This window comes from Zingiber officinale, chromosome 2A, assembly GCF_018446385.1.
Source record: "Zingiber officinale cultivar Zhangliang chromosome 2A, Zo_v1.1, whole genome shotgun sequence".
Lineage (NCBI taxonomy): Eukaryota > Viridiplantae > Streptophyta > Magnoliopsida > Zingiberales > Zingiberaceae > Zingiber > Zingiber officinale.
Window position 1 is genome coordinate 145,710,773 of NC_055988.1, and position 20,999 is coordinate 145,731,771.

General features: G+C 35.8%; 4 protein-coding genes across 5 annotated transcripts; 2 read left to right on the forward strand and 2 right to left on the reverse strand.

Moving 5' to 3' along the window:
- Positions 1-375: 375 nt before the first annotated feature.
- Positions 376-964, reverse strand: LOC122044089. The gene has a single exon (XM_042604631.1). It carries the CDS (start codon positions 817-819, stop codon positions 376-378), a length of 444 nt encoding a protein of 147 aa, XP_042460565.1. The 5' UTR covers positions 820-964.
- A 1,369-nt stretch (positions 965-2,333) lies between these two features.
- On the forward strand, positions 2,334-11,923 carry LOC122042532 (vacuolar protein sorting-associated protein 2 homolog 3-like). Of its 2 annotated transcripts, none has more exons than XM_042602697.1 (11): positions 2,334-2,481; positions 2,782-2,826; positions 8,619-8,653; positions 9,212-9,262; positions 9,381-9,485; positions 9,567-9,638; positions 9,780-9,851; positions 10,947-11,027; positions 11,157-11,192; positions 11,273-11,328; positions 11,610-11,923. In XM_042602697.1, the coding sequence occupies exons 1-11, from the start codon at positions 2,448-2,450 to the stop codon at positions 11,662-11,664; spliced, it is 642 nt and encodes a 213-aa protein (XP_042458631.1). In that variant the 5' UTR covers positions 2,334-2,447; the 3' UTR covers positions 11,665-11,923. The 2 variants fall into 2 exon arrangements, with proteins under 2 accessions (XP_042458631.1, XP_042458632.1); XM_042602698.1 differs by having other exon boundaries at positions 11,613-11,923.
- Positions 11,924-12,729: 806 nt separating this feature from the next.
- LOC122042535 (serine/threonine-protein kinase 38-like) lies at positions 12,730-16,631 on the forward strand. Its single transcript, XM_042602700.1, has 12 exons — positions 12,730-12,984; positions 13,213-13,387; positions 13,582-13,907; positions 13,983-14,208; positions 14,615-14,694; positions 14,777-14,861; positions 15,019-15,150; positions 15,228-15,341; positions 15,425-15,472; positions 15,567-15,651; positions 15,957-16,010; positions 16,522-16,631. Exons 1-12 carry the CDS (start codon positions 12,782-12,784, stop codon positions 16,629-16,631), a joined length of 1,638 nt encoding a protein of 545 aa, XP_042458634.1. The 5' UTR covers positions 12,730-12,781.
- LOC122042534 (pentatricopeptide repeat-containing protein At3g09040, mitochondrial-like) lies at positions 15,980-20,367 on the reverse strand. Its single transcript, XM_042602699.1, has one exon. It carries the CDS (start codon positions 20,324-20,326, stop codon positions 17,261-17,263), a length of 3,066 nt encoding a protein of 1,021 aa, XP_042458633.1. The 5' UTR covers positions 20,327-20,367; the 3' UTR covers positions 15,980-17,260.
- Between the last annotated feature and the right edge of the window lie 632 nt (positions 20,368-20,999).

Sequence of the window (20,999 nt, forward strand, 5' to 3'; positions counted from 1 at the left end):
TTTACTTTAAATTATTTAGTAAAAAAAAATTATTATAGGTTTTTAAAAAAAAATTTGCCTAGGGTCTCGTGAAACCTTGAGACGGCCCTGACACTGAGGACGAGCGTATTCGTCTTTTGTCATCTTGTATAAGTATAGTGATGCTTGCCCCCGAATTTATGATGCAGCGGCAGAGCATCTAAGTTGTTAATTTATTATCTAGGTACCCGAAGTTTGATTCCCAGCTATAACGAATTTATAGAAATTTTTCTTCTAAATGGAACGCGCAATCAAAGGATGCTAAATTTTTTGATTACTCGCCATAAGTAGTTCTCGATTTATCCTGATAGTCGATGAAAAAATTTCGTATGACTGAATTGATCACTCCAAGATTAATCAATGAGATTGATTAGATTTATCATCATTGTAAGCATAGTGAATTAGTGATGCCCCCTCCTGCCTTTTTGGCCTATGCATCATAGGTCGGTGCTTGTAAGCATAGAGATGCCCACTCCTCCTGAATCTTTCAACCCAAAAGCTAGTCGTGATCTTCACGATCTTCTTCCTGGCTGCATCTCCGAGGTCAATCCCACAAGCATCGGAAAGCCTTATCAGGTAGAGCAGGACGTCGAAAAGCTCCTTGCCCACCTGCTCCTTACGAGAGTAGCGTACCATGGCGAGGAGCAGATTTCTGGGGTTGTGGTACTGTTCCCAGTCCCTCTCCCTGGCAAACTCGTCGAACTTCCTGGAGAGGTCCTTGAGGCTCACGCTTGCCTCCTCCTCCTCCTCCTCCTCCTCCTCTGCTACTGCTGTTGCTGCTCTCTGCTTCGCTTCTTCCATGTCTCCCTTCTTCCTCACTGGGAAGGCAGAGGAGGAGTTAAGAGGGGAGTTGATGCCTTCCCAAAGTGGGTATGGAATTTGGATAAAACGAGTGATGGTAAAGCAGAGCAAAAGAGCGAGGGATGGGACGTGGAAGAAGGCATGGTATGCGTCGACGAGGATGGCACATCAGTTGCTCGCTGCCTGAGTATCCATCACCGGCAATAGCACAAGGGTCGTCGCTGTTTGGTACTCTAGTGGTGTTTAGACTAGATTGAGGCTGGCGATACCGGTCGATGGATGAACCATCGAGGAGGAATCGAACGGTTCACGGGCGGGTTGGTACGATTTGTTTATACGGGATAAAAGGCGAATATATTCATCCCTAGTACTCCGTCAATTCGTCTCAGAATCAACATGGGTCCAGGATCATCACGGAGATTTATATAAGTTTACATTTGAGTAGGGAGGGTTGACGGTCCTTTTTAACAAGTTGGGAAATTTCAAATTAAATCCAATCTAAAATGGATGGTAAGTTAATGGACCATTATATATCCTACCTATGTTAAATTTGATCATTTTGTAAATAAATATTTTATAAAAAAAAATCTAATAAAATTTTTAATTCTTAATTTCACATTATACATATACCTCTAATATCTTAGTATGGTAATAAGATGGTTAGTACATTTTTCAATTAACCAGGATTTAATTTTCACGTAAGGCATACTTATAATGATTAAATTATTAGTGAAAATGGGGTGGTACATCAAAAGCTATCGTGCTTTCTAGATTTACTTAATAAACAAAATATAGGTTAAACGTCTATCTAAGATTAATCGAGTTATAAAATCTAGATAGCTTATATAACAAATAATTTACATGGAAGAATTCACAACTGTTACTAAAAAAAAATTACTTATATCACTATAAATTCATAATCCATAATTCAATTTTAAATTTTATTTTCCTTCTCAACCAACAAGCCAACTTAATCCCCTCACAGGTCGACCTACCTAGACCTGCAACCAGTGTAGACTTATTCGGTTGCGTTCACTTTTAAATGTATTAATAAAATTTCAACTCGATCCACTTAAATTATTTGATAAGACGTATCAATTTGATATGTCCACTTAAATTGATGGCTCTAAGTTTATATACCAGTTATTGTTTGGTTTATGGTGTTTTATATATTTATTTTAATTAAATGATGAAATATAATATAATTTAAAATGATGATGTGAATATTTGGAGGACAAATGCTATTTATTTTTATTTATAATTATAATAATTCTTTAACTGAAATGATTATAATATAGAATAGTTTTAAAAGAAAACTAAAATGAAAAGAAGGTATTTGTAATTACGATATTGAACTCTTTTGAAAAGGAACCATAATAAAGTCTCAAATAATTTTTGAAAATGAATATGAAGTAAAATTATAATTTTGCAATTTTGTGAAAGGCAATATTTTATAAATTAAAGGATTAGAATATAACATTGTCGAGTATAAAAATGAAAATGTAAAATAAAACTCCCTTGATTCTTCACGACTAAGAATAGGTCTGTGTAGACTACGCCCAATCTCCCATCAGATCAGCTCTCCCTCATTTTTGATCTGATTTCGTTCGGCGAATCTTTTGTGAAAGATGAATATTTTCTCCAAGAAACCCACAGCCAAAGGTGAATCCCCCTCCCTTTTCTCGTTGGATTGATCCGTTTGTTATCTCTTTAGAATTTGTATTCGTTCTGTATTACTCTCCAGAACTTCTCTGCAGAACTTCATTAGATCGAAATTGAGGTGTTTTATCCGATTGATGTAAAAATAAATTTAATACAAGGGATAAGTCGTCGTGTTCGATGATGAATTTTGCTTTACGAGGCTCTGCCTTATCTCTTCCACAGAAAAAAGCTGAAATTTTGTCTTCTACTACCCCCTTTGATGAATGGCCTTAGTAAAATTTGAATTTGTTTTAACCGCAGAGGCTCTACGAGCTAGTAAGAGGGAGATAGCAAACTCTACCAGAGGTATTATTTTTATGTTGCTTAAGGTATTTCGAAAGTAATTTCACTCTGTTTAGATTTTTTTATCTTTATCAAAATGTGATAGATGCTATCTTCATATGCGCTGTTTATGTAGCTTTAAGGTACAGATAGATGCTATCTATATGACTATATCTAGCTTGTTACATAACCAGTAAATATAGACTAAGACAATGATAATGAAAACGAAATATACTTGGATGTAGGCAAACTTAAATAGTTAACAAAGAATGAAACCAATGATCCCTTTGACTTTAGATCAATTAGCGCATTGATAAAGGTAAAGTTCAATGATACTTTTCTTGTTATCTTTGGAATATGCTGTTGTGAGGTTTGAGTAATTACCAATGTAGAAGCACCCTATCACTAGGCATGATCCTTAAGATGTTTCTGTCTTGAGTTTTCTTGGAGAGTAGCCTCCTTGATGATCAATATTTTATTTTTATCATCCTAGTAAAAAACTCCGCCCATGACGAACTAGTCATAGTTGGTCCTAAGCCCAGATAAAGGAGGAAGGTTGCGTTAGGTTATCCCAGCATTAAAACTATGACAAATATTCAATGAATGGATCTATTAAACTCTTGTGCTAATGCTACGTTGTTCCCTGGAAGGAACACGCTATAGGATCTGATTATAACGTCTCGGTAAGAGCCGCTACATCTTCAGAACTCGGATGTAGTATTAAATATGCAAGAGTTCGCGTTGCAGGGTCTGACTATAACGTATCGATAATGACCACTACATCTTCATGAGAACTTGGGTGTAGTGTTAAATAGTCAAGAGTTCTCATACCATAAGTTGGATAAGAACAAATATTATAGGAAAACTAATAATCTAATATTTGGAACATAGAACATAAGAACCCTCACTGTAAATCAATGAAAGTAGTAGATATGATGATTAGGAGAAGAATTAGTATTTTATATGTACAAGAGACAAAATGGGTAAGCGAGAAGGCAAAGATGATAGAAAACTCGGGTTTTAAATTATGGTACACAGGAAAGAGTAAAGCAAGAAATGAAGTAGGCATTCTTGTAGATAGTTTGTTAAAGGATGAAATTGTAGGAGTAGTTAGAAAAGGGGATAGAATTATAGCCCTTAAGATAATAGTGACAAAAGAAATTATGAACATAATTAGTGTATATGCACCGCAAGTAGGATTAGATAAAGCTACCAAAGCAAGGTTTTGGGACGACTTAGATGAAATATTACAAAACATTCTGTCAAATAAAATGATTTTAATAGGAGGTGATCTAAATGGCCATGTCAAAGTGAAAAATAAGGAATATGAGAGAGTACATAGGATTATGGGTTTGGAATGAGAAATGAGGAAAGGAAAACTATATTAGATTTTGTGATAGCATATGTCCTTATATTAGCTAATATGTTTTTTTGAGAAAAAAAAAGAACACTTAGTCACATTCAAAAATGATAATAATAAATCGCAAATTGACTTTCTTATGATTAGAAAGAAAGATAGAAAGATTTGTAAAGATTGCAAGGTCATCCCTAGATAAATTTAACTACCCAACATAGGTTAGTAGTGTTGGATATACGCCTCAAATATAATATCAATAGAAAGAAAATATATACGACTCCTAAAATTAAGTTGCGGAAGTTAAAAGATGGGAAATAAAATATATTTAAGGAGAAGGTAGGAGTACAAACATTAGGTAAAATATATGATGCCTCTAATACAACATGGGATAAGATGGTATCAAAGTTGAAAATAGTAGCTAAGAGTGTTTTCGGTGAGTTAAAGGAACATGCACCACTAAGTAAGGAATTTTGGTGGTGGAATAAGAAAGTACAAGAGAAAGTGAAGGAAAATGAATAGCTTATAAGGAATTATATATTTGTAAAAACGAGGAAAATTTTAAAAAATATACAATAGCCCAGAAGGAAGTTAAGAAAGTAGTGAATGAAGCGAAAAATGAAACTTTTGAATAATTATATCAAAATTGGATACAAAAGAAGGAAAGAGACATTTATAGAATAGCTAAAGTAAGATAAAAGAAAACAAGAGATCTTATCCAAATAAAATGTATTAAAGATAAATGTAATAGGGTACTAGTAAACGATGGAGAAATAAAAGAGCGGTGGAAGATGTATTTTCATCAACTTTTTAATGAAGGTTTAGATGATCAACTTAACTTAGGTAATTTAAGTAGGTCAAATGAGTATAGAAATTTAAATTTTTATCATAGAATTCAAACTTCAGAATTAAAACAAGCTTTAAATTGGATGCATAATGGAAAAATTGTCCAGATGATATTCCGATAGAGATATGGAAGTGCCTAGGAAAAAAAGGTATTGAATGACTTACAAAACTATTTAATATGATATTGAAAACGAAAAAAATGTTTAATTAATAGAGGATAAGTACTCTAGTTCCCTTCTATAAGAACAAAGGAGACACACAAAATTGTGTAAACTATAAGGGTGCGTTTGGTTCAAGTTATCATGTATAACCTTGGTTATATGATTACCAGGTAATCACATAACCGAGGTTATGGGGAATAAAACATAACCAAATGTTGTTTGGTTCAACTTAGGTAATGTAACAAAAACTTGTTTGTTTGAAGGTTTTAATGAATACCTTAGTTTAATATTTTACCGTATTACCCTCAGTTACAAAATCAACTAAACATATTATTATTATTATTATTTATTTATTTTTTTTATGTTTTTTTACTTTTCTTTTTCTTGTATATTTTTTTACTTTTTTATGTGCTTTTTTTATATTTTTTTAATGTTTTTATATTTTTTATATTATTTATATTTATATTTTTTTATATTTTTACATTTTTAAATTTTAATTTTTATTTATTTATTTTAAATTTTTTAAATTTTTAAAATTTTATAATTTTTTATTTTTAAAATTTTTTAAAATTTTAAATTTTTTTAAATTTTTAAAGATTTTTTAAATTTTTAATTTTTTTAAAAATTTTTAAAATTTTTATTTTTTTAAATTATTTATTTTTAAAAATTTAAAATTTTAAAATTTTTTAAACATTTTTTAATATTTTTTTATAATTTTTTCTCTTTTTTCCATGTTTTTTCTTATCGGAGGGTATTTTTGGTAAAAAAAATTCGTTAACCCCGGAATCCAGAAAAACCTTAGTTTTATAAGATTTTCCGATTCCGGACTGCATGACCCTTTTGCTGACGTGTCGGGCATGAAACATTACTCGGGAATCATCGAATACCTAAACCAAACAAGGTTTTTGTTGATAACCTTGGATGGATAACCAAGGCTATCAAGAATAACCCCGAACCAAACGCACCCTAAGGGTATTTAACTAATGAGTCATACTATAAAACTTTGGAAAAAAAGTAATACAAAAAAAATTAAGGAAGGAGACCTTGGTGACCGAAAATCAATTTAGGTTTATAGAAGCTATACATCTTCTTAGACAATTAATTGAAAAATATCAGGAGCAAAAATAAGATCTACACATGGTATTCATTGACTTAGAAAAAACTTATGAGTGTCTCAAGAAATTATATAGAGAATTCTAGAAAAGAGAGATGTTAGCATAAAATATATTGAACTAATTAAATATATGTACAAGGATGTAACGACCAAAGTAAAGATTTCAGGCGGAGTAATTGAAGCATTTTCAATCAAGATAGGGTTACATCAAGGATCAACTCTAAGCCCCTATCTTTTACACTAATTATGGACGAACTCACTAAGTGTTGTAGTGCATGTTGTTTACAGATAATTTATTTTGGTAGATGAGACACACGAAGGAGTAAATGCTAAACTAGAATCTTGGCGGGAAATACTAGAAGGTAAAGGTTTTGCTTAGTAGAATAAAGACAGAATATATGAAATTTAAGTTTAGTAATATTAGACGTAATAAGACAATTATTAAGATAGAAGATGACAAGTTGCCCGGAACCGAGAGCTTTAAATATTTAGGATCACTTTTACAAAACGATGGAGGGGTTGAGAGAGATGTCTTACATAGAATATAAGCATGATTGAAATAGAGGAGAGCGCCGAGTGTTTATGTGACTATAAAATACTTCTAAAACTTAAAGGAAAGTTCTACAAAACCGCAGTTAGACTTGCTATGTTATATGGAGCTGAATGTTGGGCTATAACTCGAGTACATGAGTAGAAGATGAGAATGTTAAGGTGGATATGTGGACATACGAGGATGGACAGAATAAGAAATGAGAGCATTATAGAAAAAGTCGGAGTTGCATCTATTGAGGGAAAACTCCGAGAGACACGTTTAAAATGATACGGGCATGTACTTAAACGACCAATAAATGCTCCAGTTAGGTAATGTGAAACTATGACAAACATGCATATCAAACGAGGAAGAGGAAGACCAAAAAAAGATTTGGTTAATAACAATAAAACAAAATAAAATTTATTTAAGTATAGATCAATGGCGTAAAAGGATCCATATAACCGACCCCACCTAGTGGGATAAGGCTTGGTTGTTGTTGTTGTATCATCCTAGTAAAATGTTAAAGATGCAACCAGCTAAAGGTGTTAGACATTTAAGACTTCTCAGCTTTATTCTTGTTAAATAATACAGGTAAATTATTTTTAGATATGATCGAAATGTGTTTTTATGTTTCGCGTCACATGGATGTCATGATTACATATTTACATTGTGTCTCTAAGATGTTTTTTTTATCACATGCATGTTGTTGAAGCTAGGAGGCTTCAGGCTCGTTAGTTCGACATGGATAAGTGTTGTGATCAATTATATAGGTATAAATATAAATTGGTTTCTTCCCTCATTGGTTGAATTATGCAAAAGGTGATAGGCCCCCACCCCTGACTGAGTATTAGGAGGGAGTAACACGACTGAGCATTAGGAGGGAGTAAATCAGGTACCGAGCAGACCCCCATGTGGAAGAGTATTTCAACAATTTTTGTTGGGATTCAACCTTTGCTCAATTCTACAAATTTACCACATGGTTATCGGCTCGGACATATCCAGGGGCTTCCCTTATTGGTTGAAGCTTTTATGGTAAGTGGCTAGCCAATCAACTTTAATAAGATATTAGAGGAGGTTTGAGGTTTGAATTCTACCAGTGTAAAAAGGTCCTTACATACCCTTGAGTCATATTTGGCGTGGAAGGGGTATGCTGAAACAAGGAACCCCACACTCATTAGTCCTACATATACAAGTGTGGTGGTCCATTATATAAATCTAAATGTAGATATAAATTGATCTCGCTCCTAAATTACTCTAGCTTTTGAACTAAGTAGATAGCTAATCAAGTTTAACACGATATATTTGATTTCGACTGCTATTTCTGTAAATCTGAAGGCACCAATAGACATTCTGTTTCAATGAAACTTGATCCACATGCACAGACCACCATATTATGGTGAAGCATCTAAACTCATGGTTAAGATGTTCTTTTGTACAAGCAATTTGTGCATGAAATTGTGATCATTGTTACTAATTAAGCAGATCGGACTAAAAATAGATTGTCTTTTTGCACTTTACGGCATAGATTCACTTCAGTACTTTGCTTGCTTCACTTCAATATTTTAGGCCATAGCTTAGATACAGTTTGGTGGCTTTCCTTTTATAGCAGTTCTGTGCATGTTCTGAACCTTTGGGATGACAATAAGAATGCTATTGGCACTTGTGTGCACACGCATCTACTTCCACTAGACATAATAATTAATCTTCAGTTTTCTTTATGTGTACAGTTAGTGTGGATATTCACCTGTGATTTGCGCTATTATTTCTCATGCAAAAGCATGCTCAACCATCTCTGTTTGATTTTGTTAGGCATTGAGAGGGAGATTGGAGCATTGCAGTTGGAAGTATGTTCCTCCACCTGTTTTGACTGCATTTACCATTGTTTTAATAAATTTTTTCTTGCAAAATTTTTGTAAAGAATCTTGATCTTGAAACTAAATCAACCAATGCCAATTTATTGTTCTGAAAAATGGTATCTGATATGGATGTGGATCCAAGTGTTGACCTGACTATTTCTAAATTTTTTTACATGTGATCAGTAGGGTTATAGTGGTAGGGTAGATGATGAGTCTTGACTCCTGAGTATCATATAATAATACAATTACATAAGATTTATATTATAAACATTATTATAATATATTATAATAGTATATTATAATAATATTGCAATACACTTATAATATAATATATTATTATTAATTCTATTATTTTTCTATTATCATATGTTGTGAATAATAATCTAAATATATTATTATAGTGTTACCTATAATTTAATATAATAAAATAATTTACTTTAATACTATCGAACCTAACCAAATAGGGCCTTTAGGATTTCAGAATTTCGTAAAATACTCGAAAAGTGATGATTAACAAAACCCTGACCCAAGCTTGAACAATGACAGGAAAAAAGACTTGTTGCTGAGATAAAAAGAACTGCAAAAACTGGAAATGATGTAAGGATATCAACTTCTTTTAACGATTCTTAAAATATGTTTATCATGGTCAGCAGAGAAGCAGCTTCTTCTGATCTAGAAAATGATGGTTGCATTTCCCTAATGACATCCTTTCCAGGCTGCAACAAAAATTTTAGCCCGCCAGCTTATCCGTTTAAGGCAACAAATCTCAAATTTACAAGGTAGCCGAGCTCAGATGAGGGGTATAGCAACTCACACACAAGTAAGAACAACTCTTTTCTATTAATCTAAATCTTTGATAAAACATGAATTTGATGATTAAAGTTTATTATTAACTTTTCAGGCAATGTATGCCACCACCTCAGTTGCTGCTGGTATGGAAGGTGCAAGCAAGGCAATGGGAGCAATGAATAAGGTCTAGAAAAACTTCTGACTTTTTAAGGCATTTGTAGAAAATTAAACTATTTCCATTTCACTATGGTAACAAATGTCCAAATCATATCTGTTGTGGTGTCTAGAAAGGTTTCATTCTTATAATGCCATTTGTTTTCTGCAGCAAATGGAGCCTGCCAAGCAAATCAAGGTTATGCAAGAATTTCAAAAACAGTCAGCCCAAATGGATATGACAGTATGCTCATTTCCTCTTTTTTTTTTCTGATAAGATCAATTCTTTGTTTAATAAATTAGAATTCCCACTTCTATTAGTTGTAGCATAGTTGTTGTCCTCAGGGTTTAAAATACCGTATTGGCTGTCAGGGCAGTATCTACTAGCCCAAGGAAAGGCCAGTAGGTGAACCACCCTTTTTTAAGTAGACTGCCTTGAAACTGTTTTACCATGCAGTATGTTCAGTATAGGAATGAATACCATCTTGTATCCCTTGATTTGAGTCATTGTGTCTTGCGTTTGAAGATAAAAAATTATCATTTTGCAGTCAGTACAGGCAGTACAGTGTGGTTACTAGGGCAGATGTACATAGAATAATAGAACAGAGATCAGATTAACATCTTATTCATAACTTGTGCTAATTACCATTCCTCAACATTCTTTGCAATAAGATTTTGACAGAAAGATCTCGTCCATGAATTATCAGTCAGGGATTTCAACTCCAATTCTTGATTGGAGAAATAAAAATGTAATTCCCTTTTGACAACTTTTTATTTGGGGAGGTTATTAAAGTAATCAGACTACTGTTGCCAGGGTTATCCCAGATTCTAGAGCTTCAATTGAAGAATTCACTAAAAGTACCAAAATTGAATTCTAGTTCCAAAGTGTATTTTTCCTTTTGCAGCAAAGGTGATTACACTCACCCTAGGCCCCCTTACAGCTCGTCCCCTAGTTATGTGAGGGGAGGTAAATCATGGGGTCATCTTATAGCTGACCGCCAAGTAACTAGAGGGTGGAAAGAGTTTTTTTTCCCGAGGACATGGCTGCCCGAGTGTCTTTTTCCTGATAAGCTATATGAAAGCCTTCTCTGTTTTATCTATTTCTTCGTAGGCTTTGTTTGTTCTCACAAAATAGATAGATTCAGAAATGTAGGTGATATCCTCTTCCTACCAAACTGTTTGTAGTGTTTGATGCTTTATATAACAATTAAAAATACACTGGGTTTCTCTCCTGTTCATTCTGCATTCCTTCTTTCTCTTTGGACAAGCATTTTCATAGTAACCAAAGTTGGCATGAATTTGATGCCTTTATATGGTAAACTTTCACTTTCGAGTTCAGAGTGAGATGATGTCAGACTCCATCGATGAAGTTTTAGACAATGACGAGGCTGAAGATGAAATTGAAGACCTGACAAGTCAGGTATGCTTTATTTCTTTTTGGTATAAGTCTACCAGAATCAAGCAATTTCTATGCTGTTCCAATAGATTTTTTCAGATTATCCGCATTGCTAACTTTCGATTTCTTTTGAATTTTCTTTCATATTCTTAGGTGTTGGATGAAATTGGTGTTGATGTTGCATCTCAGGTTGGTATCTTTGGTGTCTGATATTTTTGGTGGCTATTCCTAATTTAAGTTCAGACTTTGACGTCTAAACATCCTTGCAGTTGTCATCTGCTCCAAAAGGAAGAATCTCACAGAAGAATGCTCAAAATGCCGAGAGGTTTGCCTTTCTGATGTCCTTTTGAACTCTTTTGATACTACAAACAAAACCTCATCTTCTTGTCAAATTACTAGTCATATAACATTACTGAGAACTCAACCGAAGAATATCTATGTAGCTGCATGTAATAGTTTGGATAAACACAGCTCGATGACATCGATAATTGTATTCACATTTCAACGGATTTGCTTCTACTACACATTCAATTGGAACTTGATGCTTTTTCTTCATCTTTCTTTGACATCCTGACTTTATGTTTTTAATGCACACATGATGTTTAGCAGTGCGGAGCTTGATGATATCGAGAAGAGGATGGCTGCCCTCAGAAATCCATGAAGGCTCCTCCATGCTCAAAATGTTCGTTCGATATGATGAATGATTATTCTCTTGAAAACAATCACTTGTAGGAGTGGCCTACGGATTGCCTTCACTCCACATTCAAAATGTGAAGCATCCACTAGATACAAATTTTATGTTTACTCAATTATGTTTGTTATGTTAATCCAATTCAAATATACCTGTGTTGCCTACTGTGTAGCTGACAGATTAGCACAACTCGTATCAATTATGCATAAACTTTGTGATTTTGGATGAATCTCTTGTGGGTTTGACTTCGATCGACTCGACTAATTACGTTGCGGTTCAATTCATGCCACTTTATCCATGACTGATTTAATTTGTCAAAAATCCAAGTTATTGTTCCTTATTTAAGGTCAACTCCTGTCAATGTAGGTCAAACCTTGTTTTTTTGTACGATTAACAGCCAAAGTCACATGATAGTTATTTTACTATTGCTGACGCCTTTTTTTAAAAAATAATCCATATAATGATTTGGTGCTTGAAATACCGGAGCTTTAGTTAAAGTTGTACCAAGTTCAAGTTGGTACAATTAATTAAAATTGCTTCAAAATGGGTAAATAAGATATGATACCTATTGATAAAGGATAAATTTCTCTAGTAGAAGGATGGAGGTAAAATTTTAGATATTATATATATTTTTTTATTAATATTTTCTATTTTTGTTATACAATATTTTCTAGAATTACAATCTTCCCATTTTAGATTTCTAAGAAACATGTGATACAACATTTTGTTTTATTTTTTTTTTAATAAAAAAATTAAAGCTATATTTTGAAAATTTTCATATATAGATTAAAACGGCTGTCCCATGTTTTCCCCTCCTCCCATATTATTTACCTTCCTAATTCTCCCTGCGGTTCCCATCGATTCTTCCCCCGAACTATTTGCCCTCCATTTCAATTCCCTCCTCCTCTCTTCTCTTCTTTACGTCCATTATGTAGCCTCCTGCGCTCCTCTTTTCGACCCTTTGAATCGCCTAATGCTTTGTTGAATGAATACATTTACAGGGACGTAAGAAACATTTTTGTTTAGGAAGAATGAACGCTCGAATATCTCGTGCTAGTTCATACTGATCTTGTTTACGCCTCCAGTTATGGATTCGGCTAGGAGTTGGCTGCAGAAACTCCAGCAAAGAGAAAAGGTTTCAAAGAAGAAAGAGCAGGGACTGAATGGCGTCGATGAGAGTTATGAAGAAGAGCATTCCAGTGCAACGAGGCAAAGGGTAGCTACAGCCAAACAATACATAGAAAATCATTACAAGGAGCAGATGAAAAATTTGCAAGAACGCAAGGAAAGGTATATATGGCTTTGATACAAAAAGGAATGTGATTCTCTTGTTTATTCTATAATAAATTGATGCAAAGTTTCTGATTTTGATTGATTGAAGTACAACTTATTGGTTTGTACAAAAGTGGATCCTAATCACATGCAAGTTCTTGTGCCATTCAACAATAGTGAATGTTCTTCTTGTTTTGAATTGAATTCCTTGACATGAATATTCAACCAGAACTAGATGTTTTACAGACGATGTAGTCTGGAAAAGAAGCTAGCTGATTCTGATGTTTCGGAAGAAGAACAACTCAATATTCTTAAGTATCTCGAGAAAAAGGAGACAGAGTATATGCGCCTTCAAAGGCACAGAATGGGAGTGGATGATTTTGAACTACTCACAATGATAGGGAAAGGTGCTTTTGGGGAGGTATGCTATCAAGGATGTTTTTGTTTTTTTTTTTTTTTGATGATTTTCGAATGTTCCTATGTGGTAACTGCCATCTCCTTTGATCATTTGAAAAACTAAATTGGCTAATGGAATAAGAAAAACAACTTGACGAAATAAGTACTTCAGTTCAGCTATGATGTTACATGTAACTCCATGTGAAAAGCATCCTGCAGGTCTGGGTTTGTAGGGAGAAAGACACTGGTAATGCGTATGCAATGAAGAAGCTTAAGAAATCTGAAATGTTACGTCGAGGTCAGGTTGAACATGTTAAAGCTGAAAGGAATCTTCTAGCAGAGGTCGATAGGAATTGTATAGTGAAGCTATACTTCTCCTTCCAAGACAATGACTACTTGTATCTGATTATGGAGTATCTACCTGGTGGTGATATGATGACATTGCTTATGCGAAAGGATACATTGAGCGAGGATGAAGCCAGATTCTATATTGGTGAAGCAGTTCTAGCTATCGAGTCTATTCATAAGCACAATTACATTCACAGGTTATCACAAGCTTAACATGGATATGTATCAGAATTATCGTCTTTTCAAATCAGCATCTAAAACTTGCTTTTCAGGGATATAAAGCCTGATAATCTACTACTAGACAGATATGGCCACCTTAAGCTTTCAGATTTTGGATTGTGTAAGCCATTGCATTGTTATTTTCCGAATTTGCAAGAAAAGGACACCAATGTTGGAAAGAACTCTAGTTGTTCTCCTCAACTCAGTGAACAGCCATCTTTACCGAAACGCACTCAACAGGAGCAGCTAGAGCACTGGCAAAAGAATAGGAGGTCATTGGTAAGAAACTTGGATTGTGCCTAAGAACTATCAGATTAAGACTATATCGATAAAATGCTTTTTCATAGCTTTTTTGGGTATTGATAACCTTATAATGTATTTTAGATACAATAAATATAAACCAAGCTACTTATCGGTTCATATTTGAGTACTTTTGGCACATAGTTTAAGCAGTGGCTTATCCAGGTTTCTTTGCAACTTATCATATATACTTAAATTCTATTCGTAGAGGTGGGTTCAGGTTGAGCCATTAACTCTCGTCGCTTTTCTTGTGTGTTTGCATTCTTCTTCTTCTTGGTATGTTCAAGGGGCTGTTCTCTGTTGCACACAATGCAAAGTTGTTTTGCCTCTATCACTCGAGTATCTAAGATCTAGCATCTCTTTAACATTGCTGTGAATTCTTCAGGCATACTCTACGGTTGGTACGCCTGATTACATTGCTCCAGAAGTCCTACTGAAGAAGGGTTATGGGGTGGAATGTGATTGGTAAGACAATTTGCTTCATTTTTTTTTTCTCCAATTCACATCTCACATCGGATGGTGACCTTCTTTGTTCACCTTCTCATAGGTGGTCACTAGGAGCCATCATGTATGAAATGCTTATCGGTTATCCTCCATTTTATTCTGATGAACCTATGGCAACCTGCAGAAAGGTTTGTTCTTATTCCTTATACACCTTTGCTATAAAATCTTACTCAGTGGCTGAACTAATTTTCTCCTAGGTAGGGCACTTAACTAAAATAATAACAAAATCAACACAACAAATATAGTTCAAGAGTCTAAGTTAGTGCTTTGGACTAATATATGCAGATAGTTAATTGGCGAACACACCTGAAGTTCCCTGAAGAAGCAAAACTATCTCCCGAAGCGAAAGACTTAGTCAGTAGACTCTTGTGCAACGTTGAACAACGACTTGGCACGAAAGGGGCTGATGAGATAAAGGTTGGCTTTTGGTCATGAATAAATTTAAAAGGACTCCATGGAAGAGGTTATAACAAGGGATAGTTTTGCTACATCAGGATCACCCTTGGTTCAATGGTGTTGAGTGGGACAAACTTTACGAAATGGAGGCCGCATTTATACCCGAGGTGAAAGATGAACTGGATACCCAAAACTTTGAAAAGTTCGAAGAGGTACCTTGGATAGTGAATTTTGTTTGAACAATTGGATCTTCTGAACTTTAATATGCATGCCCCTCCCTGTCAATCTTTCGCAGTCTGACAGCCAAATTCAATCTTCATCTAAGTCAGGCCCCTGGAGAAAGGTAGAACAAGAACTTTTACCATAATTTTATATGAATTTAAAGTATATAAAACCTAAAATACTCATTGCATTACCTTGTGATTCTACTGTTGCAGATGCTTTCATCCAAGGATTTGAACTTTATGGGATACACATATAAAAACTTTGAAATAGTCAATGATGGAGAAGTGCCTGGAATGAGTATATTCATCTTTTTTACATATAAATTACTCTTTCTTCTTTTTTTGCATAATCATAATTTTTTTACTGAGATGTCAACTTTGTTCATTTCCTTGTAATGATTTCTTGTGTTTGATTGAGTTGTATGAATATACTGTTTTTTTCAGCTTTAGGAATTGAACTTCAGCATTATGCAACTAACTTCAAATCATAGGATTGTAACATTTAAATTTAAATAATTTTAAGAAATACATTTGATATTTATCCTTTCTAGAGACTCCGCATTAGCATTCATTCTTATCATTTATGTTTGTTTTCGGTTTTAGCTGAACTGAAGAAGAAGGGCAAATTGAGGAAGCCAAGTATCAAATCTCTCTTTGGTAATCCTCTGTTCCCTTGAAATTACATATGTATTATATCTTTGTAGTTACTTGCAGTATTGTGCAAAACCCATCTTTCTAGCACTTCTTCTATGTGATAGTTTTTGCTTTCATCTTTTTACTCTTCCAACACCATTCCTATTCCTTAGCTACTTCACTAAAACTAGTAGACAAATGTTGTACAATCTTACTTCGACTTGACACGATCAAGTTTGGATTCCTGAAATCATGCTCGGTCTTCTTTGATGCAGTGACATTCTAAAACCACTAACACTATAGTCCTAAACTAAAGGACTTCTCCTTGTGGTTCTTTCCATCATATGCATATACATAAACTAAAGCTTTCAAGGCCTATGCAAGCCATTGTCAACTAGAAAGATCACAGTTTTGAACATGAATGAGTTTGTCGCGCTCTTGTTAAATCACAGATTAACATCTTCAAACAGGAAATATGTTCCGACTGAATTGTCTTATTTGTTACTTGCATATCTCATTTTATGCCATATTTCAGAGTGTCCAGAAACAGAGGAGCTGCAAGATGAACTCATTCAAGCGCATTCGCTCAGTAGTTCGCCTAACCGACTAGAAGCCTCAAAAAGCCAGAGGGCAGCCTCACCATAAATGCCATTGATTACTATAAAATGTTGTGAAAACTCAGTTTCCTTTAATCACATGGATACCAGAAGCATTGTATCTGAAGGATTCATCTCAGCTATCAAGTGGCATGTGCCTACACAGGGATAACATGGAAAGGCAAGAATGCTGATTCTATGTCTTCCTTCCTTCCAAACCCAACAATAAGAAACTGGTCTTTGTATATCTCATTCAGCTCACTGTTTCTTTTCATATTCCTGTAGTGATTTGTAATTGCACGAAAGAAATGATGTACATGTGCCATTAGTCATATTCAATGTCGATGAATTCTTCCATGGTCTATCGCTTGAATTATTCCATATACATTGCACCATGCCTTTTCAAAGCCATTGAATAAGGTGGCTACAAGACTTGCATTGTATGTTCATGCGATGAGAAGCCCTTGAAGCAGTAAGAAGGATACTCACAGATGCTGCTTCTGAAGAAACAAACAAAAATCTCCCTATCACCATCTAGTATCCCCTCCAAATAAAAGCACCATAGATATTCGTCTTTTATCCACATTCTGTTGAAACTCTCCTTCAACATGTTCTCCTTATCACAGGCAGAACTGATATTTGGGCCACGGGCAGCACAACAAAAATCCAAGTAGGATATCATCCAAAAACTTCAAGTAAATCAATGTAATCTTCTTTCATTTCTGTTGTCAGATCAGTTAGTGTGTCATAGATTCTGATAGCATCTGGGTGCATTTTGTCACCTGCCACAAAAGAGACAGTTTCTTTTCCCACATTAACCCAACTGATCCCAGGAGATTTCTTCACTCTTCTTTCTCTCATTTCTTTTTTTACCATCTTAGAACCACTCCAATCACCAGATGCAGAATATATATTTGAAAGTAAGATATAGGGAGAAGAGTTTACTGGTTCCAATTCGATGAGTTTATCTGCTGCTCTTTTGCCACTGACTTCATCTCCATATTTTCTGCAAGCTGCAAGCAATGTTGCCCAGATAACACCATCAGGGTCAAAAGGCAACCTATTAATAAGCTCCTCAGCCTCTTTTAGATAACCACTACGACCAAGGATATCTATCATGCAAGCGTAGTGATCTACTCTTGGGGTTATTCCATAGTATGTGCTCATCATATGAAAGTAACGGTGGCCCTCAGTGACCAGGCCTGCATGACTGCAAGCTGTAAGGACACCAAGAAAGGTAATGTCATCAGGTGGAATCTGCAATTGCTCCATTTGCTGGAAGAGCTCCAGAGCCACTTCCGCGTGCCCATTCTTTGCAAAACTGGCAATCATAGAATTCCATGAGACAATGTCTTCTTTGTTCTCCAACTCTTGGAACACTAGAAAAGAAGCTTCCACATCCCCACACTTGGAATACATGTCTATGAGACCGTTACTTGTGTGTTTGTATGAACCAAAACCAGTGCGTATGATTTGGCTGTGCACTAGTCGGCCATAAAATAAGTCAGATAAGTCAGCACAAGATCTCAGAACACTAGTTAAAGTGAACTCATCGGATTTAACATTGTAGCTATGCATACTACCGAAGAAAAGCAATGCATCACCACTGTAACCAATTTGTGCATGCCCTGAAATGATTGCTGTCCATAAAACCATGCTCTTCTCCTCGGGCATCTCCCAGAAAAGCTTTTTGCCGTCTTCAACTTCCCTAGAGTTCAAATACATGTCTAAAAGTGAGATCCCCAGGAACGAACTATCATATAAGAGGCCAGATTTGAACAAGTGGCAATGCACTTGTTTACCCATGATTGATCTTGAAGGACAAGCAAAAGAAGGAAGAATGCTTGCAAAGGTGAACTCGGATGGCTTCAAGTTTTCAACCTGCATATGCTTAAACATTTCTAATGCTTCCTCCTCCATATGATTTTGGACAAGACCAGCAATCAGAGCATTTGTTGTGACAATGCTCCTTTCATCCATCTGAGCATACACTCTCTTGGCGGCATCAATTTCACTGAGTTTTGCATAGAAGTCTACAAGTGAGCTTGCCACATAGAGATTTGAACCGAAACCGGATTTGATAGCTAGGCAATGAATTTTCCTTCCTTTCTCAAAATCATGTAGATTGGAGCAAACACTAAAAACACTGGAAAAGGATATCTCATCGGGTTCAACCTCATTCATTGTCATCCTTTGGAACATATCCAACGCATCGTCCGCTTTCCCACTATTGGCAAGTCCAACTATGGTTGCATTCCATGAAACAATATCTCTGTAAGGTAAATGATGGAATTGCCTCATTGCATCATTGATTTCTCCACATTTAGCATACATATCTAAGATTGCATTGCCCACAAACAAACTTGCTACAGAATTAGTTTTGACTGTGAAAGAATGTAACTGCCTACCTAGGCTAAGATTTTCCATGCAAGCACAAGCACCGAAAACACTGACAAAAGTGAACTCGTCAGGTTCAAAATCAAGTCTTCTCATCTGAAAGAACAACGGCATGACTTCTTGTACATCACCACTCTGAACATATCCACTTAGCATTGCATTCCACATGACTGTATTCCTTTCTTCCAAAAAATCAAACACTGTCCTTGCATCTTCTATTCGAGAACATTTAGCATATAGGTTGACCAAAGAACTTCCAACAAATACATTTGCGTCCAAACCAAGCCTAATCGCCTCAGAATGTACTTGCTGACCATCCGTCAGCGCCATTAGGTTGGCAGCAGCGCTCAACACACTTCCTAGTGTCGATCGAGTAGGCTTTATATCCCTACTTCTCATTTCTTCAAAGAAACTAAGAGCTTCAGCAAAATGTTCATTTCGACTATGACCTGAGATCATCACATTCCATGCTACAGCATTTGGAGAAGGCATTTGCCAAAATATAGATTCTGCATCGTTAAGCCTTCCCAGACTCAAAAGTGCAGTCATAACAGTGACGTATGCAACACGGTCGGGCATTCCACCTTTCTCTATCATATCTGAGAACAACGCAACTGCTTCATTGAACATGCCAACACGAGAATAGCCGGCAATCATATTCGTCCAGGAAACAGTATCCACACTGGCAATTCTCTCAAACACTTTGCGGGCATCATCAACACGGTCGCATTTCGAGTACATATCCACCAACGATCCCTCGCAGAAAGAGTTGGACTCAAACCCAGTCTTCAAGATGACCCCATGCACCTGCGTGCCGAAACCAAGATCCTTCAAGCGGGCGCAGGCGGAGAGAGCGATAGCGAATCCGAACTGATCCGGCAGCCCACCAGCGGACCGCATCGACCGGAAAGAACACAGAACCTCTTCCGGACAGCCTCTACGCGAGTGGGCAGAGAGGAGGGAGTTCCACGCGGCCGGTTCTCGCTCCTCGAGGCGGTCGAAGACCCTCGTGGAGTAGCAGAGGTGACCGCACTTGGAGTAGAGGTCGATGAGAGCGTTCCCGACGGCAGCGTAGAGGCGGATCCCATGTTTGATGATGCGGGCATGGATGGCCTTGCAGGTGTTGGTGAAGGCGTTCCTTAGAGGCGATTCGTCGTCGAACAGGTGGCGGGCGTTAACTGAGACTGCTTGTGCGGAGAGAGACGTGAGAAGATGGGCGTAGGATCGAGAATCGAAAGGAATCGAGTGGAGCTGAACGGGGGTTTGGATGGGATCAAAACTATGGGAGGAGGAGGAAATGCAGGAGGGATTGAGGTGAGAACTCCATGAGCGCTTCCAACGAAGCATTTAAAAGATGATTACGCTCGTACAGCAACGAAGCATTTAACAAAAATTGGTATTTGTTGCAGCAAAAGGCGAAGCCCTCGCCCCCCGGGCTCCCACCGACCGGACCCACGGTCATCGTGAGAGAAGTAAATCGTAGCACCCGAGCTAGCATGGGACGGACCGGGTGGGATACAGGGATAGGAGATTTATTCCCCCGCTGCCACTGAGTTTCGACCCGGCGGCCTCATTGCAGCAACTCCCGTCCCATACCGTCTCGGATGACCCACGGGGTAAAAAAAATAAAAAATAAAATAAAAATAAAAATCATGGTATTTGTTGTAGGCTGGTCTAATGGGTAAATCATGGAGTAAAATTATACCCATCAATTCTATTTTGATCTCACAACAAAAGAAAATTCATACCTCCTTTATTATTATTTGAGCTATTTATATAGTCTCCTTATGAGTTGTAGGGATCGAAGAAGCATTATTATTATCGGAGGTAATAATGGAGTTGATTTAGAGCTATTTTGATTCAAAAATTGTTAAAATTATTCGGCTTTAGAATTGTTTTATAAAATTTTAAGATGATGCTATTTGATATAAAAAAGTTTCGAAGTGGAATCAAAAGTATTTTAAGAATTAAATAATAAATAAAATATTATTTTTTTAAAAAAAAATATTCTTTTAACAAT